Source organism: Macrosteles quadrilineatus, unplaced genomic scaffold (assembly GCF_028750875.1).
Source record: "Macrosteles quadrilineatus isolate MER2022 unplaced genomic scaffold, UCM_ALF_1.0 Scaffold_1__1_contigs__length_201487025, whole genome shotgun sequence".
Lineage (NCBI taxonomy): Eukaryota > Metazoa > Arthropoda > Insecta > Hemiptera > Cicadellidae > Macrosteles > Macrosteles quadrilineatus.
The window spans coordinates 171,260,314-171,282,727 of NW_026542594.1; the positions used below are offsets into that span (position 1 = coordinate 171,260,314).

Here is a 22,414-nt window from a genome sequence, read left to right on the forward strand (position 1 = left end):
TAATTTTCTCTTTTTGAACAGCGTATATTATTTGCCTCTCCTGGATCATAAAAATAAACTCGACTGTAACTACTCGATCGTTGAATACATAAACACTAATTCCTTCACTTATGTCTAATATTGTCACTAAAATTTTCAATAGCAAATGAGTTTTTGAAACGTCTTATTTTTTACTTGAAACGTCTGGATTATGTTGGTGAATTAAGTCAAAAAACGTTGTATAAGTTTGTCAGAGGAACTGGAAACATAACCTAGAAGTAAACAACCCATTTGTACTTTTCCTCAATTGAAGTAGAGCGAGTAATACAAAAGTTTACAATAAAAACATAAGGTCCGCCAAGATTTGGTATAATCTTACTACTTGAACTTATCATAGTCAAGGCAATATTATGGTTTCCACTAAATAATTTGAAATATCTCGATCTGTCAAAAATTTCTTGCATACATTCATTTTAAGATCTGACATTAGGCAAGTTTATTTTACCACCGTGACAACACTATGTGCTTCGTATATTTTTTCTCTTCCAAAGTAAGTTGCATAGCAGAACTGGCCAATATTATTCATCTCACCAAGTAAATGTGTATCTGGATGGATACCCATCTGTTAGACCAGGCCTCTATTTCTCTACTCTCCTTATACGCATAAGATACCTTATAATAATAATAAGGTATCTTATGCGTATTGTCTCCTCCTCCCATTTTCTATATTTCTTCTTTGAACTTCAGGCATTTTCCGATCTTTCAACAAAACTGAAGATATATTTCCATACGACTTGGGAATGTATTTAAAATGTATTTACTTTAAACTAAGCTATTCACACTTTACTAAAAACACTATATTGGGAGGGTAATTGTAGCAGCAACCCTAGGTACTTATAAAAACACCTAAAACCCTTGTGTTATTTTAAAATAAAACAGACTTAACTGAAACTCCAGTCAGGTAATTAGAAATTTGCTTAGTCTGCAGGTTTGCTGCGGCGGGGGTATTTTCTATTTTTATGCGCTATTTTGATTCTTTATTATTATGGCAAAAGCTATATGTAAAGTGGTTTTTACTCTGATTCATCAACGGAAATTTTTTTTATACTATGGTGTTTTTGGTATCAACTTACCTGTACTAATTGGGAAAATTATCGAATATAAGAGGTAATCAAGACAAAAACTCTTTATATGGAGGTTATATCGTCTGACTCTTATCTTTATTCGATTCTGCATCAAAAATAACCCAAAAACATGTGTCACGTGCCTTTATTTCGTCAATTTGGAATTTTCGGTTTTTCAAAGTGATAATTCTCCCCCCCCCCCGAAAAACACCCTTCCACCTAAAATTTGTATATGGACTCTTTAGATTCTTATTTCTTATGACAAAAGAAAAATGTTCACCAAGTTTTATCAACGGACCAATTTTTTTGTTATTACATGCCTATTTTACCTGTACTAATTAAACACTACAATTACGTGACAAATTAAATGTTATGAAATTTAAAACAAAAGTTTTGAATAAATTTTCAACATATGTTTTGAAATAAAAACAAAATAGAACTTTTCTAACTAATCTTGCATCGTTGATTATTTAGTCAATGGGGCTATTTCATGTTAAACATTCCTTGAGCACAACAATAACCTACTAATGTGAAGAAATGTAATCAAAGTAAAATAATTTTGTAAACTTCGTGAACATATGTTTAAAAAAACCAAAGCTTAAATGTTTCAGCCATTCTACTTCCATTTACTTTGATTTTAACCATCTCCCACGATTCTGCTAAATTTAATGCGCTTGGCTAATTTACATACAAATACACAAATTTGCAAATTGCACAGTAAAATTAATTTCAACATTCTAAGACATAACGACAAAAGTCTCAATTGTAGGTAACGTCATCCCTGGTTTTATATAGTACAGTATACAGTACATTGCAGAATTTACTGGCAAATGAGTTAAATCCAAATGTTATATTGCTTACTGGCTTAAAATCACGATCAGCTGTATTGAGGTAAACAAAAATCAACAGACAAATGGCTTCTAATGCTATTCTTATGGAGAACATTTTACGTTATATTATTGACTAAGTCAAAGGTTATATCTAATTTTGTGTTAAAATTTGGGGAATTTCACTATTTATCCTTTAATTTGAACCCTCTCCCGTCGTTCTACGACTACCCAGTCGCCCACAATTTTGACGCAAAGAATCGGCTTTCGTAATTAATATATAGATAGATATTTAATTTCCACAAAGTCAGTTAATGTAACCAATGCGTTTCGTTGAATTGAAAAACAAAGAACACAATTACATTAAACAGCTGATGTAAACAATATTATGTTCTTCGTAAGGATAACATGGGAACTTAAAAAGCCACTGTGGCAGAGGCCAAGAGACTTTTTCAAAAATTTTAGGCCAGTTTGCAAATCTACGCAACACGCTCTTTCCAATGAGACGTCAGTGGATAAAATCGGTTAAGAAATGGTGGAGGATTCAACCGACAAACTTCGTGTTCGCGTATTAATTATATAGATTTCATAATGTGCATGAAATGTTGGTGTGAAACCAACTTGTATAAAATTTAAGCTAAATGGTTTAAGTTACCTGGCTTCGTCAAGTGATCCTTCTTCAGTATTACACTACTATAGTTTCGGACTTGAAAATAAGTCCATCTTCAGAAAACGTCAATAGGTCATCTAACCAAATTGGTTAGATGACCTATTGACGTTTTTGTTAACCTGAAGATGGACTTCCAGAGGCTACCTCACCATGTATACCTTTGAAGTAGAGACTATATTTATTCCCAAAAGGTATCAAACGCCAGCTCCTGATCAAATCTTTTCTATCACTTTAAAGTTTGTTTCGTGTTTTTAGTCTTCACGTACAGAGACTTAAATCTTTGTATTAAATTGTTAGCAATCATAAATCGTGGACAGAATCTTCCACAAAAGATAAATCCAATATAGTTTAACACCCTAGAACTCCTAAAAAAAAATATGTTTTGTTAAGGCTTCGTCATAATGTTAAAAATACTCAATACAACAAATTCATTAATTTTACATATGTAAACGTTGATAGTTGTGTGCGTATTGTATTTTAATATATCTTCTGTATACATCTAGTCCTCTATATTTTCTGTGTACACAAATGCTTCTGTATACACTTTTTTGCAACTCACAGTAACTGAGAAATATTCTAAACTGGTGAACTGTTTTTATAAATTTTTGCCATTATTTCTCAACCCGTGCTTAAAAAATTAGTGACTTGTGGATAAATCCAGATACAAAATTTAATCTAAATCGGACCACAGGTTTTGTCTGTAGCTCTGTATCTGGATCATACAAGTGTGTATTATATAACCTGATATTAGTCAAAATATGTTTTATTCTATGACGTTTAATTTAATTAAACATAAAAGTCATGCTCCCTCCATTTTTAAAGTATTCAGTCCAAAAATGTAATAAATTTACTTGTGCATACATATTTATTTCGTTTTAATAAATAATTGAGGTGATGCAATACACTTATGTAGGCAGTCGCAGCAGTCGAAGCCGGGCATAGCGCCTAGAGTTTCACGAATGCAAACCGCGCAACGAGTAGCTAAATGAGCCGTAGAGTAAGTGAGCCATCTAATATTTTGAAGAGGGTTCACTTACTCTACGGATCATTGTGCCAATGATCTGTAGTGTAAGTGAGCCATCTAATATTTTTCTGCAGGCTCGTATAGTATACGAGCCTATTCCTATAATTTATATTATTCATTATTTTGGCTCGTATACTATACGAGCCGATTCCTGAATTATCAAATAATTCGTAAGCTTGGCTCATAGTCACTATGATCTGTAGAGTAAGCGAACCTTCCTACTGTATTTTTAAATATAATACACGAGGCTCATAGGCACAATGATTTGTAGAGTAAGTGAACCCTCTTCATTTACTTTTTATTTTCGATAGGCTCGTATAGTATACGAGCCTGTAGTGCAAGTGAACCTTCAATATTATTTAAAAAGCTCGTATAGTCTATGATCTGTAGAGTAAGTGAGCTGTCCCCATTCTCAAAGGTGGCCGTGGATTCAGCGCTACCTCCAGTCCAGTCTAGTCCAGTTGCCAGTTGTTTGTTTACACTCAAGCTGCTCTAGCCTAGCTCAGTGGTGTGTGGTGTCAGCTGGAGGATGACGGATGACATAGATATAGATTGAGGTTATCTTCAGTGTTATGGTTGATAATATGAATAAACTGAACACTTAAGTTTAAGTCTCTGTATCATTAATAGGATAACTTAACTTACTGTGCAGTTGTACAAAGATGATAGGCAATTAATGGAAAATTGTAATAGGCCAAACACATTAAATAAATTATGGTAGAGTATTAGAAATTACAGTAGGCCTATAATCTTTTTATTTTGCTAATGGAGTACTGAGTTGAAAGATTATCCTACTGCAAATTGCAGAATGAATGAGGTAGGTAACATTCACTCTCAGTTAGCATCATCACTCAGTAGGCATAGCCTTTAAATCTATAAATTATATAACCTTGTTGTATTGTTATAGTTGTAGGCTATTGTCATCTAGTTCTGCATAAGCTTACTGTAAGTTTAAGTACCTAATCTTGTTTCATACTAAATACCAGGGCCGCTTTAATAAATTGGCCAGGCCAATGAGCACGAGAGGTTTTAGGTTTGTGGGGGGCGCAAGGAGGAGAACAACCCCCCACAAGGTAGGTAGAGGAGGAACACAATTACAGGGAGTTATGGAAATCACACTGATTTTACTAAGGGGCCAAGGAAACCTCTAAAAAGTAAAAAGTTTTTATTTTAAGGTCCCAAAAGTCACAGAAAAAATCGGGACTAAGCAAAATATAGCTTCCCAGACCTTTCTTTGGTTATGCTCATTGATGTAGGCAATAATTAAGTTAAATTCATACGCTAACTCAACTTAATTCGAAGAATAAGTGAGAGTGAATAGCCTAAAGCCTATTTTAGGAACAGGCAGCCAGCTTAAATCGTTACGACACAAAACTGTATAAGATACGCTAACTTATGCCCAGCTATCTTATGTTCAAGTCAATGAAAAATATTGTCTTATCGGTACCAACGGTCTTGTGTTTTAACTTTGCACCCTCCCCTAAAGTCACTGAATTTACTTTGATCAACTGGTAGACACCCTGAATTATTTCTTGGGGGCCTACAGAATACTGTATTTTTTACATAAGTTAATAACGTTTTCTTTTCAGCAAAACATTGTTCAATTAAGTAAAACGTTATCATGGTTACTTAGACATGGTGCACATAAGGAAAACCTACCCATATCATCTGATGGTTTCTTAGCCGTTGAGCATGTACTAAAGCACAAACAATTCAATGGGAAATGTTCTGTGAAGGATATAGAACATATTGTAATGTCAGATGCAAAGAAAAGATATACTTTGAGGACTGATGCAAATGGAAAACTTGAAGTAAAAGCTAACCAAGGACACTCGATGAAGGTAGGCTAGGCTATGTAATTTAAAATTTAGCATAGGCCATAACCTGCTGTAAACTTATTGAAACGCAATTTATTTAAATAGCCCTATTTAATTTGTAACATAGTGCGGGCCTATAATAGGATACCATAGTTACGCAGAGAACCTACGTTATATCATCGGATGAAATATTAGTTTGATAGCTCATAACTTAGCGTATCAGATCTTAGTTCGTACATAAAATTATATGTACAGTAACTTAAATATGAACATTTTAAAACCATAGGACCTCTTTAAAAGAGTGGTGGGCAGCCCTCTTCTTGAAAACCCCATAACAGAGAAACAATAGCCTATTTACATTCAATTTAATAATTAGGCCTATAAAATGTAAATTCCATCCATTAATATATTCAGGGTGTCCACAGAAATATTGTTATCAATTTCCCTGACTTTCCATGACTATCCATGACCATTAACCATTGATTTCCATGACCCACGAACTTAACTCAAAAATTATAATATACCGTACACACACGAATAATACTGCCTAGACAGGTTATTTCGCAGAAAATATTGAAATATGTATTAACAGATAACAATGGAGTACAACAGGTACAACAATGAACTAATACAAACTCAAAATCCATAAACTAAGACAACAGTATAAATTGAAATTGTCGTACATTTGTGAAAAATTCTGAAAAATGCTACAATAGTCGCGGTTACGGCCGACTATAGCATTGAAAGGTCCCCTGAAATCCATCCATCATTGGGGATTTCCATGACTTTCCATGACTTTTTGCCTATTTCCATGACTTTCAATGACCATAATTTTTTTCAATGACTTTCCATGACTATCCCTGACTTTCCAGAATGTGGACACCCTGTATATTGTAAGTTCTCTGCAAGACTGCACCTGTAGTATATACTCTGGTGCAGAATCTGTTGGTATGAAGTAGTGGATGGTGATGAAAGTATTTTTGTGGGGGTAGAATTTGAGTCAGTAGGCCAAGGCCAAACTTCGAATCTAATTGGGACTCCAGGACCCTTTTTGATTTACGGAACTGTTTGGATTAGTCGGAAATGCAACAAATTGCATTACAAAATATTTTGTTAAGTTTAAGGCTGTGGTTTCCTAGACGCGTATAAGATGCGCAGCGGTTTAGATGCGCTGCGGCTTTTATCCAGGTCCCAAAACGCAGCCGTCGTGAGTGGTTTCCTAGACTGCGTACAATACACACGGTTGGTACGTAACATAAGTTCAGATTTGACTGCTCTGAGAGCAGTCGGTGAAATACGCAGCTATTGGTGCGCGCACATTAGATACACAGCCTTGGAAACGGCTTACACGAAACTCCATAAGACAAGTGTGCTGCGTCTTAGATGCGCACATGCAGCGCATCTGTTAACCGTCTAGGAAACCACAGCCTAATGGCCATATATATGATAGTGAGATGTACGTGTCTTCTGCTACCATGGATAGCTGTGTTTACCTATCAAATAGCGGCAACATCCGTAATTGTCTCTCACAATCACATTTTTCTTACTAAACTTCTTAAACTACGGTCCTAAAATAGAACCATTAGACCGCCACTAATGAATTAAACTTTTTCCCCAACAGCTGGTTTGATAAGCTCGTAGCAGCTTTCTGTTGACTCTTGGCATGATATCTTAAAACTAATGCTTTTCGGAGTAATAGGGTCTAGTCTTCTCAAACAATGCACCAGTCAATATTCAAGAAATAACACTGTGTTAGGTTAAGATGTTTGTGTTGCTTTAAGTTTTAAGTTAGATTAGGCCAGGGTTTTTTTTAGTAACCTCTAGTACTATAAGTGCTGGTTTATGTTGATGTCGGAAAGGCTTTGGCAGGTGAGAATTTACGGTAGAATAAAATTTCCTACTTAAACCGGTATTTCGAGATTGTTATCCTTCAACAACGTATGTTTCCGATTTGTTAGTGTCCTAAATAACTTTTGTGTCTAAAAATGAATGTGAAAAGTTAGTTTCAATTTTTAAATTAAAAATATTTATTTAACAAAGAATCCTTCAGATTTCTGGGTTGAACAGTGTTTTCCAGGGTACAGTAATGTAAAACACCAATGTTACTGAAAAATTACTGTCCAATAAACATAGCCCAAGATTAGATAGACAATAGTAATACATCTATATTTTGTAATTTCTTCAAAAATTACACAATCCTTAAGGTTGCAGCATGGTTCTTCAACTGAGAAATCATTTTCATATGAAAATGATTTTATCATCATTTTATTTGATTATATATTATACAATTTTTACTAAATGTCTTATGTTCCAGATGGTATTAAGTTCTACAGATCTGCCAATGATGTAATTTTAAGTGAAGGTAACCCACAAGGATTCATCGAACCAAAATATTTTATGAAAATTGTTGAACTACCTACAGCAAAGGCCAAACATATTGCATAAAAATTCCTCAATTTTTTCATTAGATAGATAAGTACTTTAATAATTGATTAGAATAAAACTGGGAATGTTTCTACCTTAATTTCAATTTTTGTTATAAACATAATGTTATTTAGGTTTGAAGATTGCTATTTATCCTGAAGATCTTACAAAAATATACAATTGTACTATTAAAACTTGGTTAACTATACCCCAGTTTAGGGTTGTATTTCCGAATGGCAAATTTTAGGGGGCAGCAAAATGTTGGACAATATTCATCAAAAAGGAGGTTTTAATATAAAAAACAAATGTTGAGCAAATAGTTCTTAGAACTGCAAAAATGCTATTTTAATTACTTTGACTGAGAATAAAATGATTTCAGAACACATTAAAGTCAAAGTCGATAATTTATTATACGGCTTTGCCATGTTTTCTGTGTTGCCCTGCAATCTGGCATACATGTCACAGCTTGCGGGCGTGCGCTGCTGGCCGCTGGGTACGCGTAATATAGGCCTCCCTCGTCCTGCTCGTTCGTTACTACGCAGCGGCAGCGCATATGACACAGAACTAAGCTTAGAGAGAGAAGCTGGTGATCGATCTCATCACTTATCAGATGTTGAAGATAGCTTCTTTATGAGCGTGCACACCTTAATTCCTATATTGAAACTGTCAAGGCAAGATAAAATAAAATAAAAATAAAACCCCAGCGAAGATGAGAACACAAATTATATTAAACTCAAACATGATGCCAAATGTGCAAGTGAAAACCCTATACCGGTACGTTATTCTTTAAAGTACGATATTCCATGGATATATAATGCTTATAACACTTTTAGTCAGATCCACTTGCTTTTTTATACTTACTTTATCGTTTTGATTATTTAGTTTTCAAATAAAACATTTTTCCATTTTTGTAAATTAAAGTATTTATGAATGTATATCCGATTTAAAAGTTTTCAATGAAAAGCGTTATAAGAACCCTTGTATACGGATGTTTTTGTGTGCTGTTTAAAATTCGATAATGACATTGGATACAACAACGTTACATTTCATGTATGCAAAACAGAATCGTGTTTTGCATGAAAACGGCAAAACATAATCGTCTGTAAAAAAGGGTTCAAAATGTTATTAGATTTGTTGATGCAGCATGCAATTTATGATAACTTTTCTACCAAAATAGCTGGCAGGGCATGTATTGGGGTAATCCAAGGCCAAACTAAAAAACAGGCTGTAATGCTCGTCAAGCATGACGTCACGATAGAAGACGGCAATGACATTACTCTACGCTCAATTGAAAAAAAACAGGCTGTAATGCTCGTCAAGCATGACGTCACGATAGAAGACGGCAATGACGTAATGTTTGATATTTTTGTGACAGAGGGTATTTATTTTCCAAGGAAAGATTAAAACAAGCAGCTGATCGCAAACGGCAATAACGTCATTGCCATCTTCTATCGTGACGTCATGCTTGACGAGCATTACGGCCCGTTTTTTTAATGTGGCCTTGGGTAATCTTAGTGTAGTCGAGCACGTTGACGAGGTTGGGGGGAGTGTTTGGTGGCTAACTTCGCTGCCTAAAGGTGGCATATAGTTAAATTCGCCCTTGCCCTAGTTATTATTATTTAAGTAAGTTTTAAAAATAGAAATTAACTATACTTTATGTTAATGATAAAAAAAAAATTGTAAATTTTATTTTAAAACTATTTTTAATAAAAATTGAGTAAATCTAAATGTTGTGTTGAATTTACTTTTACCTAATGTACCGTACTGAATTTTCCATTCAAAACTTACTCTTTTAATGACTGAGATATTTAATTTCTTTAAGCAATAATTTAAAGGAATTCAAGGCAGAGTCTTTTCAACCTTTTCCAAGAGAAAATTTAATCAGGTATTAGAAATTTTTCGTTACATTTTTAATCCAAACTTTATGTTTCATATTTGAGTTGAAATTATTAGATAAGCCAATTGCTGAAGTATCCAAAATATCCAAAAAATCCAAAAGTAAAGTTTAAAAACTCGTTTGCTATTCAATGGCTACTGAATATTGTGTGTTGATATTATATGTCTGAACTTCCTCTAACTTTAGTACTCTGATCAAAGTTTTAATTTTTACGTTTGGTTTGAGGTAGTGGCATTTTCTTATAATAGATATTGAAACACTTTTAAGGGGAAGTGTTTCATGTTAAAAAAGCTTATTCCCTAAATGGGAAATTCGCTAAAAGCCAAACAACACATTAAAATTATAAAATCTAGGTCTTTGAGTAATGACCTCGAATGAGTAAGACTCATGTGGCCAAAGTTCAGGATGTGTAGTAGTTATCCATCTTAGGAGCAAACTATTATTCAACTCAGTTCTCATTCAACGACGCGGTCACTAGACCTAGATTTGACAACTGCTGTGTCCATGGAAGTCTTACCATCTAGATCAAGAAACATTTAAAATGTAAAAAAAAATAACAACACCAATGAATATGATATTTAAAACAAAACTTTTTTGTTAAGCCTAATGGTTTTTCATACTAGCCTGTCCAACCATTATTATAATAAAAACCTATGAATTTCAACTGACTATTCCGTTAAAACCATCAAAAATACAAACGCTCTTAACACACTCACTACAAAAGTCTGCAGACTACAAATGCAGTGGAATGTCATCGTTGATAGCGAATTTTCTTAATCTATTATCCATTCTTATCCAAAACACAGAAACATCACAAAACATCTTTTAGGTGTTCTTTACTCCAAAAGTGAAATAAACACAATTTGAATGGCTGTGGCTGAGGTAGCTACAGCTAACTAAACTGGCTGGGTAGCTGAGTGGTTATAGTGCTCGCCTAACAATCAAAAGGTTGCTGGATCGATCCTTAGAAAAGTCTGTAGCATTTTGATGGTTTGAAACAGCACCTATATTGTTCTTCACTTATATTGGCTTCAAATAAATGATCCTGGCTAATGAAACAGCTGATCTTAGTTTGCAACAAGGCATTTGGGTTTAAATACCGACCGAGGTGGCCCCCATCTCAATTGATAATGAAATAATAAAGTTGAGGGAAAGATAAGAAACTCCAAATTCATTAAAATAAACGTTTATTAAGGTGATAGAAAACTATATTGTATATTAAATAATTTAAATAGATTATACACATAGGCCTATTATAAAAAATACTGCTAAGTAGAAGAGTGCTCTACTTCTTCCTTTGGAAATATTGAACCTGTCTTGAAATGTGATATTGGAGTAAAAGGTGGGGTTTGACTCTGGGTTGACATAGGTGATTCTGACTTCTTCTGGAACAATATTAATAGTATTCAATGTTCATAAAAATAAAACATCGTGGTCTATGCCAGTATGAATTTTGGTAATGCCACCAAAGAAAGGCAATCTATCATCAAACACAAAAGAAATGGATTAGAGAACACTTTATGTGGGATGCAGTTTTTTCCACTAAGCTGTAGTTTAAGTATTAGTTTCTATGAGTAGCCTACTAGTTCTAATATTATGTATTTTAGTAAGTCGTAAAGGCAATCTACTCACAAAAAATAGAGGTTTGAGCATAGTCTTGAGACGCCCTTCAGCAGAACTGGCTAGGGAGACTTCTGCTTGGTCCACGACTGGTTCTAATGCTTCCACGTCCCTCAATACTCGTTGGCTGAGCTCGTCCAGCTTGTGGACCTGATGACACGTAAAAACATGTCAATTCAATCAAACCCTTTTATTGTGTGTATATCTACACTATAGGCATTTTGAACCTTTTTTCAAAGGGAGCAGTTACAACCCAGTCAACGTCAACCTTTTTGTTAGATAGCATTGTTAATTGATGACCCAATAACAAATGGCATCTAGGTCTTAGAAATCGCTTTGAACCAAAACAGCAGCCTTCAGATTTGAAGGAAAGCTCTACAGCAGCTACACAGATAATATAATTAATAAACCAGAAAGCTTTATATAAAATTCCGATGCTGTTATTTTGTAGAGACAATTCACAAAAAAAAAAAAGATTTAGCCTTCATTTTTAAAACTGAGGAATAAAATTGTTCAAATAAACTGGCTCTGTTTGTGACTCATTGCAGCAGTTGGCACATTTTGATATTTCCAAAATCACAACTTAAATCATGGTGTACAGAAGTCACTGATTTTTCCTAGAAGAGCATGAAAGTCACTTAAATGGCACAATCTTCATAGATATCAATTAATTTTTTTTCATTCAATTAAATTAGAAGCAGGTAGGCTTATTGGAAAGACATGCAGTAATACGAGTTACATATTTAGTCAAGAAATTAACAAACAAAATATTGGCAGGGTAGGGTTTGATTTATAGTCAATATTTTATGTAGACCTAAGAAGTGTTTTGGTTCACTTAAAATACTAAAGTGTCAGAAATTTCATAACATTTTCTTTACTCTCCAGAATAACAACACATATAACAGATTGATTCTTTCCGGCAAAAGGTCAAAACCTTAATGGATTATTTCTAAAAGAAATAATAGAGACATAGTGAATATTATTAATTCATTGATTCATAATTAATTATAGGTAGTTCAAATTTACAATCAAACCGATGAAGATTATTCATATATAAAATTGCTATTCATAACTAATTAATAGTACAAAGGCAAAGGGGTGAAACTGGTACCGGTAGATTGAGCATGTAAAATGCTTGGCCCATTAACTTTGAATCTATAGATTAGAAATATGTATCCAATCTACATGTATATGTATAATGAAATAACATCTCCTCACTTAACCCTAGAAAGGTATTGTCATACAATATATAACGCTAAGGGTATCAATATGTAAATTTGATAGCCTACACATAGAAATTGTATACAGTAAGGTATTCAGGCCCGTTTGTGACCCTGTCAGCGTATTATTGGTGTTATGCTAAAAATAACTCCTATGTCAAATTTATGTAATATACCCGACCAGGATTAATTAGTACCTAAACATTTTAATTAAGTTTCATACCTTTTGACATAATGTGCTAAGACCACTTTGAGCAGCTGTCAAATCACACACTCTAACCCGTTCTCTTTCAGCCTGAAGCTGTAAATGCACACAGTGAATTAAATAAAAGTATATAAAATAAGTACTCTACAGTGAACATATAACATTTGTGATGTGGAAAGCGAATAGGGACCTCATGTCGGGAATTTTCGATTTTGAGTTATGTAGGCCTACAGGGTGGGGCAGAGTGGACTCCCTGATTTGATCGGTCAACTGTATAAAAACCATACAAGATTATTGCAAAAGCTTTTTATTTCTGAAATCTAAATACAATGCCATTTATTTTTCATTAAGTTTTAAAAATGATATCGTCCAGGTGACGACCTTGACGAGCGATGCACATATTCAGCCGTTCAATGAAGTTTTCAAAAACTCTACGCAGCATATCTGGCGTTATTCGAGTGATAACATCAACAATTGCTTCCTTAAGGGCTTCCAAGGTCCTTGGTTGAACTTTGTAAACCTCAGATTTGAGGTAACCCCAAAGAAAATAATCGCATGGGCTTAGATCGGAGGAGCGAGCGGGCCATGAAACATCCCCTCGTAATGAGATCAAGCGGTCGGGAAACCGTTCTTGCAGAAGTTGGCGAGAGCGATGGGCGGTATGAGCCGTGGCACCATCCTGTTGAAACCAAAAGGCTTCCATATTATATTCCTCACCATACTCTTCAATTCTGGGCAAGAAAAAGTTCTCCAACATCTGACAATAGCGCACAGCGTTCACAGTAACGGTTGCACCTTCCGATTCAAAAAAGTAGGGGCCAATTATGCCTTTGGAGGACACAGCACACCACACAGTCACTTTTGGAGAATGAAGAGGTTTTTGGTGAAGAGTTCGTGGGTTTTCAGCTGCCCAGTAACGAAAATTTTGTTTATTTACTGTGCCCGAGAGGTGAAAATGTGCCTCATCACTAGACCACAGAATAGTGCCGGGTTGTAAAGAAGCCAGTATTGCATTGCAAGCATCTGTACGTTTAACAAAATCTGCTGGCATCAATTCTTGAACAACCATCATCTTATACAGGTCTGAGTGTAAAATTCGCCTCAACGTTCTGGCCGACATTTTAAGAGCAGCAGCATGTTTCCGCGCAGGGCGCAATGGAGATTGTTCAATAGACGCTCTCACCGCCATTATGTTCTCTGGTGTCCTCACACTCTTTGGTTTTCCGACTGGTTTTCTAGTGCAGATCCGGTCGCCCGTACACTTGTAATCCATTTCCATATGGTTTTAGCATCGGGAACACTATCATGACGATTCAAACCAAACCGTCTACGAAATGCACGCTGGGTCGCCACAACACTATCCTTATTTTTAAAAAACGTTTCCAGGGCCGGACTTACCTATGGGCGGAGGGGGCGAGTGCCCGGGGCCCCCGGGCCAAGGGGGGCCCCCTTGCACAGTAGTTTTTATTAATAACTTCGAAAATTAATCAGACACTTACCAAATGGCCTTCTTTTGTAACAGCTTTATTTTTATTTTCGTTATCCTATATTTATGGTTATTGTTAGGTGCATTTTAAGGCATTTCTAGGAAAGAAATTCTTTACCCTAAGGGACTTTTCCTCAGAGTTGCATTGGGCCCCACGCTTAGGCCTGGATTACACGAGCATATGTGTTAGGCTGTGACTGTGACGGACAAGTTTCAGTTTCAATGAAGCCGCTCGCCCGAACGTACGGCCGCGGCGAATGAGTTGAAGGGACTATCTTCAAGGGTTACAAGGGTTGCGCTTGGGGCAAAAATACAATAAATTGTTTGTAAAATTGTGTTGTGTTAAATGGAGATTCACAATTGTACTGCAAACTAACAGTACAAAAACAAAGCTGAAGTGAGTAATGTTGTATTCAATGCTATGTTTGTGTTGTATTAATCAATATTGGATCAATATTATTAGACTTTTATTGCAAGATTTTGCTCGTTGATAAGAAACTCAAACTTGAAAGTCCTCAATGGTACTTTTAATGCTAGGACTTTAAAAATATTATAAAAACGAGAATGCCATAGGTACCAAAACCATTACGGAAATAAACATAAGTCATATTTTATATTTTATGGTTTTTTACGAAAAACAAAAATCTCTACAACCCAACAGTTGTGTTTTAGAGTTAATGAATTTTAATGAAAAACCTAGTTCCAAGCCTATTTTAATTGTATTGGTGTTGATACGTAGGCTAATTGAAAACAGAAAATGTTATGTATATAAGTTAATATACATTAAAACTATATACACATGAATGAGCAACGTTTACTACTTCAACAATTAAAAACCACGCTATATGTCTCTAACGAGGTGGCTAAATCGTGGCAAAAAACAAAAGATTTTAAAATTCAAATTAGTTTGATTTTTATTATTAGAAAAAGAGTTTTAAACCTAAATAAAATAATCACACCTATATTGTAGTAATATTGAAAAATCATACAAATCGACAGCAATAATGGATAATTTAAATACTTAATAAACAAAAATATATCAATACTTCTAATCCAAATATATTATGGTGGCCTACCATGCTACCATACCAAATATGCCGTAATTGGTACTACAAAGCAATTGAAACATTTGGTCAGAGTTTGTTTAAATAGTGAATGCAAGTGATTAGGTTTCAAACGTTTTTATTTTTTGTGTATAAAATTAAAAGATGCTGTATATAAAATATGTTAAAATAGTTATATTTTAAAACGATTTTTGATATAGAACTTATTGCTTATTTGGCCTTAAACTGCTCTATTTGAAGCCTAAATTCAGAAGTTTTTCCCGGGGAGGACCCCCCACCCAAACTGAAATCCTAGGGCCCCATTGGGAAATTCGCCCGGGGCCCCTGAAGTCCTAAGTCCGGCCCTGAACGTTTCGACTACAAAACCACGATGCTCGCCAGTCCACCGCATGGTGACTACCAACAATCAACAATGGCATCTTTCCCCCCACCACATGAAACCTCTCCCACTCCGCTAACTCGCGTACACGCTCTTCAGCGACTGATTGAAACTAGGGAGTCCACTCTGCCCCACCCTGTATATATTTAAATTCCTGATTAAATTCCAAATCGATTGGTGCAAGTTCCACGCATAGGCTATATTAATTTTTTTGTTAAAGGTATAGGACTTTTAAATTTTGTTATGGAAAAGGATCATTTTGAGAAAAACTGTTTTGAAAATGTCAAATACGCATAAAAACGGTGTTTATTGTATTTAAGAAACAATTTTGGTATCAAAAGAAAGCTTAGGCTATAATGTCCTCTTTGAAAGAAATACAAATTTATTTCTTAACTCGCAATAGTTTTCATTTAAATAATTGTTTTATTGAAGCATGTCGTAAAAATAGCTTTCAGAAAAGGGACCTCTTGTCAGTCCTATGTTATTTCGCCATTAGATAAGAAAAGGAACCTCTAGTCAGGGCCGCAAAAGTTGTGAGATATTTTGTTCGTCGTGAACTGAACTTTGTTGTAGTTCTCTAAATGTCCACTAGAATGCAGTTGACAATTCATTTTTTGGACTAAAATCTGTTTAAAAAGGGAATATTAGAAAATGGGACCTCTTGTCGTTATGGCAAAATAATATTGAGCGACAAGAGGTAGCCTACCTTTTCTCAGACCGTGCAGAGGCTAAGAAAATGATTTATTTTGACCTTTTGCATCTTCAATTTGAGATTTTAACCGATACTGTCATGTTCTATATTAAATAAGATATAACAATCGATAAAAACCCGAAATTTGATATTTTTGACCTTTATTACTTATATCCGCCGTACTGAAAATTTTGCATCTCCGACAAGAGGTCCCTTTTTGCTTTCCACATCACTTTTTTTTTTATATGGTCATAATTTATAGTAAACTAACAAATATTTCAATAATAGACAGCAATTTCTTTAGATGAGTTAAAATATTCACAACTCTAAAGAAGGAATTAGAATCAGAATTTATATTGCTGATTCCACAAAGCTCCTCGCTACTTACTGGCATAATTTGTGAACAGAATGACGCAATTTGTAGCTGACATTAATTATTAATTTATTTTTTGCTGTATTTAAAAAACAAATTAAAACTATCGAATCTCCCACTGCGTGCGAGATAAGGTCAGTGATAAGCTTTATACCAGAAGAAACATATCCGATGCTGACATTCATCATCAGATGACTTACGTTTATAACCCTGATGCAATGATAGAGGGGAAATTGCAGACATAGGCTAGGGAGTTAAAAAGTGGACCTGAAACAGTTCATTTTGGAGGGAATTGTGTTTTTGGTAAGTACCCAGACTTCTCAAAGATGACCAAAAATAAGGAATGGATTTCACGGTAAGTTAATTTTTACACTTCATAACACATTTCCGCACTTACCCTCACTCTTTGCATTAGGTCCATAGTCTTCAGTCATCTGGCGATGAATGTCTGCAAAAAACTTATCACTGATCATCTTGCTTGTGGCGAGATTCAACAATAAAAATAATTTAAAAAACGCACAGCAAAGCCTATGTGTCAGCTACAGAGCTGCAAATGGTGTCATTTAGATCAAAAATGATTCCAGTAAGTTGCAAGGAGCCTTGTTGTGCCGTACTACAGATTTATACGCAAAAATCGCTCTTACTTAAAAAACCACCCTCATAGAATGAGAAAGTGATTTAAAATGACAGATGCAAATGGACAGTGGCTGGTTTTAAAGGTAAGGAGAACGAGATAGTGGAATGCATGGGTCAAATTTAGCAAAATTTTGAGATTATTATTTTATTAGACTTCCTTACCATTTTTATACCACTTTCCAACTCTTCTAACCTTGTTAATGTTTCTTCTATAGATTCTTCAAGCTTTTCCATCTGTAACGATAGTTTTGATTAGGTATTTTTACAAAAGCCTGTGTTGTATCATGCAGTTTTAAGAGTAGTAAAACTTAACTTAGGGCCTACGTTAAATAAGTTCTTTTTAATATCCAAAGAGGTTTCAGACTTAGGGCCTAAGTTACCATTAAGAAATACGTTAGAAATTTCAACTTAGTGAGGAGAGGCTTTTAGTTTATTTTGATTTGGGGATGTCAAGCGAATCGACAGAATAAAATCATCACTTGATACCAACCAAATAAGTTTCTTGGTCTTTGGAGGGTAGCTGTCATCTTGGATGATTTCAAACAGCTGCTGAAGAGTTATTTATCATCCAAAAATATTTGTTCAAACACCAAAGTGATTAGTAAAGCTTAGAAATGTTCTTTGTAACTTAGTTTTGATTTGTTCTCCAAGGGAGTCCATGGAAGCTAACGTCCATCTTGGATTTTTCCGTCATAAGAGTAATATTAATTTTGTTAATTTCAAACAGTCGCTGAAGAGTTATTTACCATTTTAAAATATTTTTTAAACACAAGAGCGATTGTAATTTAACTATCTAAGTTAGTAAACTGTGAGATTAGACATTTTCTTTGTGGTTTTTTTAATGTTTTACGTACAAGTTAGAGCGTCTAGGCTCCAAGGACTCTTTTTATTAGGCTCTAAGTTAAGCTAACTTATATAGGCCTATTTAGAGAATCAACATGACAACTTAACAACCCTGTAGCGTAGGTCCTGACTTAGGTATACTCTGGAGAAATCATTAGGATAGTAATTAAGAATATTAACAAAATAATAGCCTAACTTATTGTTCTAAATATCTTTTGGGGTTATAGAAAGAGACATAGGGTATCCTGGGGATAGCCAACACTTGTAAACAAGTTTTAATGGTTGGTTAAATGTTCAATATTTTACATGCAATGTAAAAAGCTGATAAACAAGTAACTTAAGTAAACTTATGCAGAGGATACCTGTCCGGTAACCAAATTTGGATTAGGCGTCCGGCAGTGACGTCACCAGGTTGTGGGGGCCCGGAACACCATTACCACAACGATACGATGTAGGGCTATAGGTGTTAGTGGTGATTAGGGGTGTAGTGGATAGGGGACTCGGCTGATGTACAAGAGGTATCTAGATCGAATCCCATGGGTGACACCAACATTTTGTCAAAGATTTTGCTTAGAGTGCCATTTCTTCTTACCCCTATGCTAGGCCTATCTTTTGTTAGAATTTGAGTCATTTATAATTTTATTTTATGAACAGAATTTATTCTTCATTCGATTTTTTCATTATCCCTCCAAATGTCCATAGTTTAGGCCTTAATGTCCACCTATTTTTGGCGCATTTGCAAGGTTTTATTAAAACGGATCTGAGAAGCTTAAAACAATGTTAATTCTAATGTTCTATATACCATTTTGTTTGGAAAATCATGGGCTTCAATATTATATATAAAACATAAGGAACATTTTTTCAAAAAAAATTTTTAGGTAAAAAAAATATAATTTCGAAAATTTTCAAAAAAAAAAAATAAGTTCGCGCTCAATGAAATTGTATAAATTATAGGCCTATAAATATTTGAAAATAGCCACTTTGTTCTAAATTTTATGAGGATTACAAATATATAATAATATAAGGAAGTAGATTTGCAAATAAATAAGTTATGGGCAAAAAACTGATTTCAGTACATAGCGTTTAGCTAAGAATGCATAGCCTAACCATAGCTAGGAATCTGGCTGATAATTTACATCAATATCACCACCTACTTCTTCAGGATCATCAACCAGCACTTCAAAACCACTTAAATCTTCTTATAATGCACCACGTATATCACTACTTTTGATTTTTAACACTAAAACAATGATAAACGTAATAAAACACATCAGTCATCGGTCCGGGGGAACCTAGCTGTTTACAAATACACGCACGTCAGCTGTCTGCTACAATATTTTCGGAACTAAAATGAATAGCGCTTAGAGACAGACCTCTGGAGAAAGCTTAGAATATTACGGAAAGAACGATACCTAACTCGATCCAGTTCAATCCGATTCAGTCAGTCATAGAGCCTTCGCCGTAAACGATGTCTGCGTGTCGAAAAATCGACAAGTAACACTACACAAAGTGTGCTGCTTGTCGAATTTTCGTCAAGTAACACTGGGAGGGTTATTAACTTAGCAAGTTTGGTTAGTTAGGTTAGGTTATGACAGTAACTGCCGGACGCCTAATCCAGGCCTGGTTACCGGACGCGTATCCTCTGCCAATAACTTATACTAAAGCTAAGGCTAATGAACATTAAGAGTAAACAAAAACTTTTTTTACATTTTTTTTGCTTGGAGCGATTGCAGCGATAGTAGTTGGGCACTGTTCAAACGGAGTTTGCGTAGTCCTGTTTTGCTTAGAGCCACTGTCGCAAGTGTCGCTAGCTACAGTCGCGGACCACTGCCCTGGGTACCAGTCTTGCGATAATCGTGCCGCGACTGATGCACAGCGACACATGCGCAGAACCTCAAAACAGTGCAGTTCACTCAGTAGGCACATTAATATTAGGGGTTAAAATAACCATAGGGCTAACTTACTTTTTCCCTGTGCGACTATCGCAACAGTCGCCCCAAGCAAAATGGGCCTTAAGGCTTTAAGAAAATCTTTGGTTTAAAATTTTAATAAACTAAAGTTTTGTAAAACATCTATTCATTGAAGTGCTGAGTAAATAATAAATTAGTTAACATAAAATTGCTAAATGCCTATATAATATGTTATCCTGTGTTATGGTAATCCCAGATACTTACATGACTTTGATTGTCGACTTTTACAAAAGAAGAGTAAGACACTGCTAGTTTTCTTGCAAATTCTTCATTTTCCATTTTAAAATATTGTAAAGCAATACGAAAATAAAAAATGAGACGCCAAGTAATCTCTAAATAAAGGTTTACACCAGTAACGTAACTAACCAACGATCTAACCTAAACGATCAAAACAAACAACGAATGAAAGTAAATGAATGACTGTTTGTTACTGACAACAAGATAATGACAAAAAAAGACATGGGTGACACTCACTACAAACAGACCACGGGAATCGGGATAGACCACTGAGCTAAAATTATAATTTACTAGCTGTAACCCGCGGGCTTTGCCCCGTTTAACTTCTTAATTTTCAAGATTATCTCGTTCGCATGGCTCAATCACGTCCTGGTTGAAGTTTGTTCGCTACGCTCACTCACCTTTAGGTTGGAGCTCGTTCGCTACGCTCACTCACCTTTAGGTTGGAGCTTGTTCGCTACGCTAACTCGCCTCCAGGTTGAAGTTCGTTCGCTACGCTCACTCACCTTTTGGTTGCAAATTAGCTTTTGTCATAAATGTAAAAGAAATAATAGTGCTGCACCCTGTTGGTAATCCTTGTAACTTTAATGCTATTGAACATAATAGAACAGAACCAACTTGTCTAATTGAAACAGCTGTTAAGATTCAATAATTCCATTTCTCATAAGGTTATCATGGGAAACTCCGGAGCCACTGGGGTGGAGCCCGAAAGGATTTTTGAAATAAGAATATGCCTATATGTTAATCGGGAATGTGAGCTATCATCATGCCAAATTTCAGCCCAATCCGACCAGTATTTTTCGCGTTCACTTGTCACAAACATACATCCATACATCCATACATCCAAACTTTCTCATTTATAATATTAGTAGGATATTATAGCTCAAGCAGTCTGTGGGGTGGTGGGGTATATACAGGGTGTATATAAAGTCCCGCACGGGCTTAATATTTTCCAAACGACAACAGATAAATCAATAAGATTTGGTACATCAACACCACACCTAAAAATCTACTTTTTCAAGGAACTATGAATTTTCTGTCATATCATGGGGACGTCCCGCAAGAAGTCAGAAGGAAATCTTAAATAGAAGCATAGGTTGACATGTACATCAAATTAAAGACCTCTACTAGCAGAGTACAATGCCGCAAATTTGAACTCAAACGGACAACCGAGCCAAGAATGTTCAAATATTCATTAATTTGCATTGCTATTATACGCTTACTCCTCGGGGGCCCGAGTAAGCCCTAGGAATCGAAAGAAAACTGTTAACGTAAGCATAGGTCGATATGTACATCAAATTAAAGTTTTTCACTAGTAGATTACAGTGCCGTAAATTCAAGCTCAAAAGAACGCCTGAGTAAAAAGTGGCAGTCGTTCAAAGATTCAAAATGGCCGATTCAAGAAATCTTTGAACGGCCGCCATTTTGTAACGGGTGATCCTTTTGAGGCGCGGTTTCCGGCATTGAATTCTGCTAGCTAAGCCCTTTAAACTGATGTGCATATTGACCTATGCTCCTGTTTAAGATTTCCTTCTGACTCCTTGCGGGACGTCCCCATGATATGACAGAAAATTCATAGTTCCTTGTAGATTTTTAGGTGTGGTGTTGATGTACCAAATCTTATTGATTTATCTGTTGTCGTCTAGAAAATATTAAGCCCGGTCGGGACTTTATATACACCCTGTATAGTCAATGAGTCCATAAAATTAGATCAGGTTTACCACAATATTATATACCAAGGCTCTTACTTGAAATCTTCTACTCGTGTCGTTAACATTATCTTTACGCGATTTTTGCGTAGACTACTATTTTAACCAAGACCAGCTGCTTTATTTATTTATTTGTACGGCAAACACCATTTTTACAATAATTTTACATTGTGATACACGCGACAAGATGCTTATTACATGCTCATGCTGTTAAATGTT

At 35.2% G+C, this 22,414-nt stretch overlaps 2 protein-coding genes across 5 annotated transcripts; one reads left to right on the top strand and one right to left on the bottom strand.

Annotated features, from left to right (window-relative positions):
* The first annotated feature begins 4,144 nt into the window (after positions 1-4,144).
* Positions 4,145-7,873, top strand: LOC128983194 (tRNA 2'-phosphotransferase 1-like). Of its 3 annotated transcripts, none has more exons than XM_054402385.1 (3): positions 4,145-4,441; positions 5,214-5,465; positions 7,756-7,857. In XM_054402385.1, exons 1-3 carry the CDS (start codon positions 4,433-4,435, stop codon positions 7,789-7,791), a joined length of 297 nt encoding a protein of 98 aa, XP_054258360.1. In that variant the 5' UTR covers positions 4,145-4,432; the 3' UTR covers positions 7,792-7,857. The 3 variants fall into 3 exon arrangements, 2 of the variants coding, with proteins under 2 accessions (XP_054258360.1, XP_054258361.1); XM_054402386.1 differs by having other exon boundaries at positions 5,258-5,465; XR_008489817.1 differs by lacking the exons at positions 4,145-4,441; positions 5,214-5,465 and adding an exon at positions 7,272-7,310 and having other exon boundaries at positions 7,756-7,873.
* A 3,059-nt stretch (positions 7,874-10,932) lies between these two features.
* Positions 10,933-20,655, bottom strand: LOC128983195 (uncharacterized). 2 transcript variants are annotated; one of them, XM_054402388.1, is made up of 5 exons: positions 20,454-20,655; positions 17,599-17,670; positions 12,826-12,903; positions 11,395-11,532; positions 10,933-11,144 (listed from the first exon to the last, which is right to left on the bottom strand). In XM_054402388.1, exons 1-5 carry the CDS (start codon positions 20,526-20,528, stop codon positions 11,031-11,033), a joined length of 477 nt encoding a protein of 158 aa, XP_054258363.1. In that variant the 5' UTR covers positions 20,529-20,655; the 3' UTR covers positions 10,933-11,030. The 2 variants fall into 2 exon arrangements, with proteins under 2 accessions (XP_054258363.1, XP_054258362.1); XM_054402387.1 differs by having other exon boundaries at positions 10,933-11,147; positions 20,454-20,654.
* Positions 20,656-22,414: the final 1,759 nt, after the last annotated feature.

Bases quoted from the DNA above. Each gene is read 5' to 3' on its own strand.
- LOC128983195 (XM_054402387.1), bottom strand. From the start codon at position 20,528: ATGGAAAATGAAGAATTTGCAAGAAAACTAGCAGTGTCTTACTCTTCT. The intron at 17,671-20,453 runs GTAAGTATCTGG...CTATCGTTACAG, and splicing joins AAGTCGACAATCAAAGTCAT to ATGGAAAAGCTTGAAGAATC. The intron at 11,148-11,394 runs GTGAGTAGATTG...ATATTGTTCCAG, and splicing joins TGCTCAAACCTCTATTTTTT to AAGAAGTCAGAATCACCTAT.
- LOC128983194 (XM_054402385.1), top strand. The intron at 5,466-7,755 runs GTAGGCTAGGCT...CTTATGTTCCAG, and splicing joins ACCAAGGACACTCGATGAAG to ATGGTATTAAGTTCTACAGA.